The 10,389-nt window shown below is 38.1% G+C and overlaps 1 protein-coding gene across 1 annotated transcript in view; it reads left to right on the top strand.

The window, feature by feature from the left end:
• Positions 1-10,389, top strand: part of LOC107722753 (contactin-3-like) — a 78,092-nt gene that overhangs the window by 45,202 nt on the left and 22,501 nt on the right. The window contains exons 5-8 of the mRNA XM_016531223.1: positions 743-946; positions 1,049-1,151; positions 1,306-1,490; positions 3,595-3,734. Coding sequence (XP_016386709.1) covers positions 743-946; positions 1,049-1,151; positions 1,306-1,490; positions 3,595-3,734 — 632 coding nt within the window. The remainder of the gene's footprint in view (positions 1-742; positions 947-1,048; positions 1,152-1,305; positions 1,491-3,594; positions 3,735-10,389) is intronic.

The raw sequence follows: 10,389 nt of genomic DNA, 5'->3' as shown, positions 1-10,389 counted from the left end.
GGAGTTGATCACAATTTGTGGGCTTCTGCTTGACCACTCGCCTTTTGAGGACTGACCACAGGTTCTCTATGGGATTGAGAGCCGGGGAGTTGCATGGCCATGGATCCAAAATTTCAATGTAATGATCTTCAAGCCACTTCTTTATCACACTTGCTTTGTGACATGGTGCTCCATCATGCTGGAAAATGCACTGATCATCACCAAATTGCTCATGGACTTTAGAAGAAGTTGCACTTGCAGGACGTTTTGATACCATTCTTTATTCATGGCAGTGTTTTTGGGCAGAATTATGAGAGAGCCCACACCCTTGGTTGAAAAGCAACCCCACACATGGATGGTCTCAGGATGCTTCACTGTTGGCACGACACAGGACTCATGGTAGCATTTTGTGTCAGGATCAAAAAACAGTGAAATTAGTTTTTTTGTGAAAAGTTTATTTTTTTGGCCAATGAAGCTTTTAGCAATTATTTAAAATGCATCTGATCACTCTACATAATCTAGAAACAATGTGAATGAACACCAAAACAGCTTAAGCAGCAAACTTTGCAAAACACAACATTTATGTCACTGCCAAAACTTTTGGCCATGACTGTACAATGAAAGCCATGCTCAAGGCTGTGTGATTCTGTTAACTCACATCACTGGGTTTCTGAAATGGATTAGTATTAAATTCTCTAAGTTTTTGAAAACTTCAAAGCGTGTGGTGCAGTACAGCAAGTTTCACCTCTTGTCTTTTCGACAGAGTTGACCTTTTCCTGGATCTTCAATGAATATCCCTCATTCGTGAAGCAAGACATGCGGCGCTTTGTGTCACAGAAAACAGGCAACCTGTACATCGCTAAAGTGGAGCCCTCAGACGTGGGAAACTACACCTGTGTCGTGACTAACACTGTGACACAAAGCAGAGTGCAGGGACCTCCTACATCACTCGTACTCCGCAATGATGGTGATGGTCTTACCATATGTATTCAGCTCATAAAAATGACTCTTTTGTGGTTTTAAACGTAGGGTTTTAATAGGAAATAATCACTCTTTTTCTGTGTTTCAGGCATTATGGGAGAATATGAACCCAAAATTGAGGTCCAATTTTCAGAAGTTTTGGCTGTTGCCAAAGGGTTGACAGTCAAACTGGAGTGCTTCGCTTTGGGAAAGTAAATATTACAACTGATACTTGAGCCTGCTTATACAATATCACATGCTAACAATTACTGAGACACTGGGTTTCTTTTCCAGTTTATACTATAGACTATTATTATTTAAAGGGAAACAGCTCATTAAACAATCAACTTTACATTTTGTTTTCAGTCCAGTACCTTCGATCACCTGGAGAAGACCAGACGGAGTTCCTTTTCCCAGAAAAGTGGATGTTGGCAAATCCAGTGGAGTGTTGGAGATCCCTTATTTCCAACAGGAAGACGCAGGACAATATGAATGCACAGCTGAGAACTCCAGAGGCAAAAACACAGTGAAGGGGCGTCTCTACTTCTACGGTAGGTCAGAAATATTTCAGAAATTAAATAAATGTACTTTTCTCTTGAAGGAAAATTTCAGCCAAATTTAAAAATCGTCCAACCTGTATGAACGCTGTTTGCATGGACAAAATGATATACTTAGCAGAATGTTCAAGCCAGTGTAATTTTATTTAGATTCTAACAAAAAGTTTGTTATTTTATTTAGTTTATTAATTTTTTTTATATTTTCTCTTTTCATTTTAGCTAGTTTTAGAAATGTTGTTGTTTTTGTCATTTTTTATTGTTTTTTGTTCCTAAACACATGTACTGCATATATTTTTATTGAGTATTATGTTTTAGTTTTTAGTTTTAGTTTAATCCTGCCATGAGATGAAAAAAAATATAAAAGGTAATTGCTACTTTTATCTCACATTTCAGGCTTTTTTCTAGCTATTCTGAGCTTACATCTTGACTGATTTGTGGGAATTGTGAGATATAACCTCAGAATTGCAAGAAAAAAGTCTGAATTGTGAGATATCTCAGAATTGTGAGAAATAAGCATAGAAATACAAGATATAAACTCACAATTTTGAGAGGAAAGCGAGATTTGTGAGACAAAATGTTACAATTACATTTATGTTTATAAAATGGTGAAAACAACTGAATTGTGAGATGCAAACTCAGAATTCTGAGAAAAAAGTCAAGATATAAAACCAGAATTGTGACATGTAAACTCAATTTTTCTCGCAATCCTGTTTTCTGTTTTGTTTTGTTTTTGTTAGAATTGCAAGAAACAAAGTTTATATTGTGAGATATAAACTCAGAATTGTGAAAAAAAGGAAATTGTAAAATAAAAAGTCACAATTGCCTTTTTTATTTTTTATTCCGTGGTGGGAATAAATACATTTGAGTTATTTAGTGCTTCAACCTAAAATAAACAAAAATGAGAAAAGTTGTCTTGGCAACAAGCTGAACAAAAAAAGTTAACGTGTTTTATATTTTATCATAAGTAATGATTTTTTTAATGGTTTTAGTTTTAGTTAATCATAATATCTCTGGTTCAAGCTGTTCCTTTTTTTTGCAATGTAAAAGAATGGTGACCACAGCTTTCATTGTATAGAAAAGAGCAGATTGGACATTCAACTGATTTTACACACTTTCCATAATCTGACAAACACACAATCAATGTGCACTATTAAGCTTCTATGAATGCTTATATATTTGAGTTTATCACTGATCAATATTGTTTGTTTAATTTGTAACCCCATTATGTTTTATAAGCAGGATGTCAGATTTTCATGAGTATCCCTGTATGTTGTAATTATTTGTCATTGCAATTATTTGGCAGGTAAAAATCCATAATCTCCCATAGACTGTATTGTCCATCTATCACTGCTGTTGGAGCTATGGAATAATCAATATGGGTCACTGTTGTTCATAACATAATGGCTGAAGTCAAAATTATTAGCTCCAGCAGTGTGACTGATACCTATAAAGCATTCTACTTTGTCCACGCTTGCACTACGGTGATGTATTCTCCTTTCTCTCTCATCTTATAAGAAAAGTTAAGCCTATGCAAGTCACACCGACCTTCACCGAAGCCACAAGAAATAGTCTCGTTTTAATATGTTTTCAAGCCATTTTTTTTAATCGTCCTAGCTTTAAGTATAAATATTTAATCAAGGTTAAAACTGTAACATTTGCACGTTTTCTAGCACCGTTTTCTTGTGCATGTTTGGGAATGGTTGTGTGTTGTTCCTCAAAGCAATATAAATATTAAAGCAATATACCAAAGACAGGCTAAAGATCCATAAAATTTGATCCACATTTAGTGAGAGCTGAGTACTGTAATCTCCTCAGCTCAGTGTGAATGCAGTTTACTAAATGTCCTTGTAAATTATTCATACAGTATTATGCTTTTTTTTCTTTCTAATGCCATGTTGATTGATTAATAACTGGATTTGTTCAGTAATTGGCTCATAAACTGCTTGGTTGGTTTACTGATTCCTAACAGGGGCTAATCAATAACCAACTCTAAGTCTGTCTGGGATTCAGGGAGCTGTTGAAAATTCATTTTTATCAGCAGCGCTTTGTGAGGTGCTGATATCTCGCTGTGTGTTGTGTGTTTATTGATGGATCTCAGCACCCCCTCATCTGGTGGAGAAGCCTCAGGATGTGCAGAAAGCCATTGATGAATCTCTGCTGTGGGAGTGTAAGGCGAGCGCCAAGCCCAAACCATCCTACAGGTGGCTGAAGAACGGAGAGCTGCTCGAGTCCTTTGAGGTGGGAGATGTGGTTCGCTTTATCTTTAGTGCACCTAATGAGCAAGTTAGCAATTTAGGAAGAATAGAAGGAAATTGAAATCTAAATCTCAACATACTGTAATTGAACATCAAACACTATCAAGTCTCAATCTTTTCTCATCTTTTTTAATAACACAAAATAAATTATACTTAATTTCAGCATTTTTCTTCTCCCGATTAAGTCTCATGCAAAGCATGTTAGGAACTACAGTTTTAATTATGTCAACAATGTCAATTATGTCAACATTATGTCAATATGAAAGTAGATTTTTCACTTAAGATAAAACTTTTCTTTTTTGATGTTTTGTCATTATTATTTTATATTTCAGTTTAGTTTTAGTAATCTTAATTGTTCAGTGGATACTTTCCAAAATGCCGCTATGGAGGAGACGAATTGTTGAATAAAGTATTTATTTTTGTTTTCTCTGCGTACAAAAAGTATTCTCGTCGCTTCATAAAATTCAGATTGAATTTACTTAAATATTTACTTGGCAGTCAATGGGACAGTCACAAGCCTCCCGGTTCCTTTTCAGGGACTCGAGCTGCGTCGGAAAACGCTAGGGGAACGCCTTCTGTGACCACGCTCTGAATAACATGTGAAATCAGTCCAATAGCTGAGCGGGACGTCACGGGCGGGTGACGTCATGACCAGGAAGCTATAAAAGCATGTGCGGCGGAGCCAGTGTCAGCTTTCTGTCATTCAGCGAAGCGCTCTGTGTGTGTCAGTCATATTTATTGTTGTCTGTCAATTGTGAAGGTCTATAAGCTCCAGCTATGTCTAAGCTCATGCAAAGACAAAGCATTTCAAGGGCGAGAGCAAGCCACGTTGTAGGTTGTGTGTTCCTCCCTGCCCAAAGAAAATGTTATATCACGAGTGGGGATACACACAACCTGTGCGTGGTTTGCTTGGGAGCGAAGCACAGTTGTTACTGCCTTGCTTCGCTCTCAGAGGGCTCTCTTTGAGCAGCATTAATAGGGAGCGGAGCGTGCGCAGTCGGCTCTCGGGGGGCGGATTGTGTTTTTTCCGCTAAAAGAAAATTAAGTGCTCCGCTCTCGCCGGGCACGCTCCGAGGAGTGTATCCGTGCCTGTGATCTTGCGATTGCGGTCCCGCTGCTGCTGAGGCACGGCGGCGACTGAGAACGCGGGGATCGCACATGATCTAGCAGACGGGTTGGAGACGGCTCTTCCTATCTCCACCCGTGTTCGCTAGATCTAGAGCTCGTTCTCGGGGCTGGAAGCCCGCGCTGCGGTTCTTCCCCCTCTGAGTGAGTGCTGCGACCCTCTTTCTCTGAGGAGATTGATGTTGTTTGTGTGACTGAGTGGCTCGCGCGCAGCGCATATATTACATCATTTCGTTTTTTGATGTGAATCTTACTACACTAGACCGTATTTACTCGTCTGGTTGTTTGATTGCATTTAATTCTGAGGAATAAAATGAAGTATTTATCTGACTATGAGAAGTTAGATATACAGGGGCTCTTGGGATATAAATTTCTCGAGTGAGAGCACGCATTAACCTCTCTTCCTCTGAGGAGGTTGAGGCGGTTAGCAGGGGCTGCTGGGCGGAGCAGTCCCAACCTACCGTGTTCCAGCCCCTCATTCTGGGGGCCTCACTTCTCGTACTCCGCAGAGTCTAGAGTCAGAGTGGCGCTCCCAGGCCGAAGGCTTCTAGCAGAAGGCGGGTCTGCGGACCGTCATTCTCGCTGGATAGCGGAGCCAGTGTCAGCTTTCTGTCATTCAGCGAAGCGCTCTGTGTGTGTCAGTCATATTTATTGTTGTCTGTCAATTTTGAAGGTCTATAAGCTCCAGCTATCTCTAAGCTCATGCAAAGACAAAGCATTTCAAGGGCGAGAGCAAGCCACGTTGTAGGTTGTGTGTTCCTCCCTGCCCAAAGAAAATGTTATATCACGAGTGGGGATACACACAACCTGTGCGTGGTTTGCTTGGGAGCGAAGCACCCCGCCTACTTCTCTCGCCCTAGCTGTGCAGTCTTCCACACTAGGCAGAGATTTGGAAGTCTGGCGGCGTGGGCATTCTCGTTCCCCTAGCGTTTTCCGACGCAGCTCGAGTTCCTGAAGAGGAACGTCTCAGGTTTCGTATGTAACCCTGGTTCCTCGAGGGAACGAGACGCTGCGTCTCGGTGCCATACTTCCGGCATCCCTGCCAGCGCTTGCCTCATTCCTGAAGCTGACGCTGGCTCCGCCGCACGTGCTTTTATAGCTTCCTGGGCATGACGTCACCCGCCCGTGACGTCCCGCTCAGCTATTGGACTGATTTCACATGTTATTCAGAGCGTGGTCACAGAAGGTGTTCCCCTAGCGTTTTCCGACGCAGCGTCTCGTTCCCTCGAGGAACCAGGGTTGTGTACGTAACCTGAGACGTTTTCATCCAAAATATCTTAAATTGTGTTCCGAAGACGAACGAAGCTTTTACGGGTTTGGAACGACATGGGGGTAAGTGATTAATGACAACATTTTCATTTTGGGGTGGAGTAACCCTTTAAGTACAAAATTAAACTCTGAAAAATGCTGGGTTGTTTCAACGCAACCTTGGGTCAAATATGGACTAACCCAACTTTTGGGTTAAAACTTCAATTAGAAAATTTACCCCAACAGTTGGGTTAGTCCATATTTGACCCAAAGCTGGGTTGAAACAACCCAGCATTTCCAATTTAGTAGACTTTAAGTATACCAGTTTAGTATATTAAAAGTACAATTGCATGGTATTTTTATTAAGTACATACAGTAAATATGTAAAGGTATTTGTATACTTAGCATGAAATAAATGTATTTCAAATACATTTTAGTATATTTATTTTTCACTAGGGTTACCATAAAAACTGTTCAGGTACATTAAGGCAACATTACGTGCACAACAGGTCTAAAAACAAGATGTGAATAAAAAATGTAAAAAGGGACACAATGACTTTCTATAGCCTTTTTCAGTATTATGTTGTTTATTTTTAAGATTCTGCATGTGTATTTCCAGAGCTCTGGTTTAGGTTTGTCTCAGTTGTTGTAAGGTTCTGAGTAGTTCTGTGCTGCATTAATGTCATGTACAACAGAGCTTGTTTCATTACTCTAAGAGATAGTGAACACGATCTCGGCGTGTGAGGCTGCACTCTTAATGAGCTGAGGTGTTACCATTTTGTAAATGTCACCATCGGCTACCTCAGCGTTTGATCAATCTCCAGACGAAAGGTCATCCATGTAGTCAGAGAAAGAGAAGAAGAGTGTCGTTTGTTATTTGATGATTACAATGAACAGAAAAAAAACTATCCACCATCACCTGAATGCAGTATTCAGAGCACATCACAGAAGCTCCATACGGTCACTGTTAGAGAGTAACCCTAAGTATAGCGCTAGTAATTTAATTCTAGTTTTCAGTATTTTTATTTTTCAAAATACAGTAATAAGCTATTTTTTCAGCAGTGGTGTAGCCTGACAGAATTATGTCCCATTGTTTGCTGCATAAGCGAGCTGAGGCAGTAATCAAATATGCCCTTCTAGATTTTCATCTCTCTCTCAAGTAGCATTGAGAAGTCTGATTCATTGTAGAAAATTGGTTTGTATGGATGATTCATTTCAGTGATTCCATTTGATTCATTTGAGTTATTGCCCAATAGTGTCGAGCTATCACTCAATAGTTTACATAGCATTTATCTTTGCATTTTCTGGTTACAAAATATGCTATTTTAAATTTTAATTAGCTATATTTCGTATTAAAGTTTTTTGTTGTGATTTGTTTTGGTTCGTTTTGTGGGATTTAAGCTAAAGAAGCTACATTTATGATACCACTATTGTCAAATTGTATGGTTCATTTGAAATTGAAATGCATTATTATAACTTTCTTGAAAAACAGTTTTGGAGACTTTTTTGCCCTTTAAAGTAAGTTGCACCTGTATGTTTACTGCCTACACAGAAAACAGCTATCCTGGGTGTTACTAAGATTACTGTTGAGTGAAATAACTTGTCTTAAAGGCACTTTAGTTGTACTGAAATTTAACACAGCTGTGATTTGCCTGTGGGCACGAGGCCACAGGCTGAATAGACATTTCAGACAAAATACAAGCAGTTTTTTTTTTTCTCCACAAACTAAATAGATCAGTCACAATATTGCAAACCACAGAAAAGTGTATATAGTAAACTTACAGACTGATACAAACAGTGAAATGTTCAGTGCTATTATCAGCAATGCCATTCTTATTCATTCTTATGAGTGCACTAAAACTAACTGTTGTATAATCTGTATTTATTCTATGTACTTTTAAATTATATATTTTAGGGCTGTCACTAACGAGTAATTAAACGACCAAATTTTGCTACAAGTTTGATTGCAACATATAATCATTGCTGTTGATAGTGTTAATTGTCTGTTTGATTACGTCATTAACTGAATTTTACCGTACATTTCTGCCATATGTACATCAATTTGACATAGTCACCACTGACAAGCTACTACTAAATATATTGTAGAAACTTAATTTTCTGTAAAGCTGCTTTGCAACAATTTGTATCGTGAAAAGTGCTATACAAATAAACTTGAATTGAATTGAATTGAATTGAATTGAGTAATTGGTTGATTATTCTGACGATTAATCGAGTAATCGGAATTGTGGTAATAAAAAAGTGAACAACAGACTTTAAAATGACTTAAAATACATATATAATAGCAATGAGGCAATAATAAATGGTTCAAATAAAATATCAAAAGCAAGTAATCATATGGTTTTATTGGATAAAACAGTTAAAGTACATAATGCAATAAAACAATATTATTATATCAAATGCCTGCAGAGGGTTACAACAGCCTGATAATTTTTTTTACACTTTATTAATCTTTACTAATATTAAACAAGGATCTAATCCTTGTTTAATATTGACTAAACAACATTTAATTCAAATATCCACTTAATCATTAATGTTTGGACACTTATAGAAATGCTACAGACACTGTCATTTCTTAAACAAGAACATGTGGGTTTAAGCTTTTATTTTGAAGTTGCAATGAACATTTTGCATATTTAGAAAGATAATGCAGTATTCTCTTGTTTTTGTGTAGGTTTAAAAATTAATTACCTTATAATATTCTGATAGAATGGTGCACATTGTTCCCAGATGAACTTTATAAGCAACTCAGACTCACAGCATATGCAAAGATGCATGTAAATGATAACTGTTTGTGTGGAGCAATATTTATTCTGAACTAGGGCTGCACGATTAATCGAATGTCATGCGCATTTTGTTAAAAAAGCCGGTTCTGTAATCAGCAGGAAATCATCGTCACGTGCTTTCAGATGGAGCAGAATTTACTACACATAGCCGTAGTTCACTGACAAGTTGCGCAAAAAAATCGCAGACGATTTTATTGTGCGATTCTGAAATCGAAGAAATCGTTTGCGATAATGACAGCTGTTTGCATAGCTTCTCAGTGAACTACGGCTCTGTGAAGTAAATGCTGCTCCATCTGAAAGCATGTGAAAATACCACATTTAATAACATATTTTTACTCCAAACTCACTTCATAACGTCAGTAGAGTGTTTGAAATAAATCCTTCTGTGAGATGATGTGGCTTCTTACACAGAATAAGGCACGCAACATATTTCATAGTATTCTAAGCAGTGATAAAGGCATTGCATTATAAATATACTTTATTTTAATGAAAATTATAATAATAAGAACTCAGATAAACCGTATATTGCCGTAGTCGTGTGTTTATTAGTCACGTTGAATCAATGAAAGCAGTTTAATCTTCTGTTTATTCAGCTGCAGCGATAGGCATTTTCTGGGTTTCTTCTGCGAGGCGTATTTGGAGTTTCAGCGCGAGAGCGCCCTCTTGCCTTTGGATGGAGATTTACTACTGATCACAGAACCCTGCTTCACTGAAAGATACGCATGACAATCACAGCTTCTGTCGAATCGCGATCTCGATTCCATTTCGATTTATCGTGCAGCCCTACTCTGAACAACTTTACTTCTGTCACTCTGAAAAGCACATAACCTATACGCATGTAAAATAAATTAAATTAAATTAATTGAATCGCAGCCTTTGTGAATTCACAATAGCATTATGCTTTATGATGATTTTTATATGGTTGCAATATATCGTGCAGCCTTAGAAAATGGTCTAATAATGTTTTTCATGGATTCTCATCTGTGGAATGCGCCACTTCCGGTATTTTGCCGGATAATCGGTCAAAATGCAATCAATGATTTTTTATAATTGTTATGAACATGCAAAACTGTATCGCACGCGTGCTACAGTGGTAAATTTATTCATCGCACAGACCAGTTTTTTCGTAGCACGTGCGACATATATGTCGCACTGTACAGCCCTGATCCAGTACTCTAATTTAATCGAAGAATCGTGACAGCCCTAATATATTTAAAAGTTTGCAGTTCTCCTACGTTTTGTTTTGATTTTATCCCTGGTACTACTACACCAAATCATCCTCTGCTTGTGTAAATGTTTACCTCAGCAACAATATCACACATGCCAAGCCAGTACCAATAATGTTGGGGCAATCTTTGCGATGTCTATTCAGGTGGGCAACTTAATCAGTCTGGTGCAGCACAGCCCATTCAAACGGTGCTCTCCCGTCGAGAGGGAAAGTGCTGATTTCAGTGGAATGTC

This window comes from Sinocyclocheilus rhinocerous, unplaced genomic scaffold (assembly GCF_001515625.1).
Source record: "Sinocyclocheilus rhinocerous isolate Xijiao unplaced genomic scaffold, SAMN03320098_v1.1 scaffold162, whole genome shotgun sequence".
NCBI classification, from domain to species: domain Eukaryota; kingdom Metazoa; phylum Chordata; class Actinopteri; order Cypriniformes; family Cyprinidae; genus Sinocyclocheilus; species Sinocyclocheilus rhinocerous.
The sequence above is the reverse complement of the archived record's forward strand: the minus strand, read 5'-3'. Positions and strand labels throughout refer to the sequence as shown.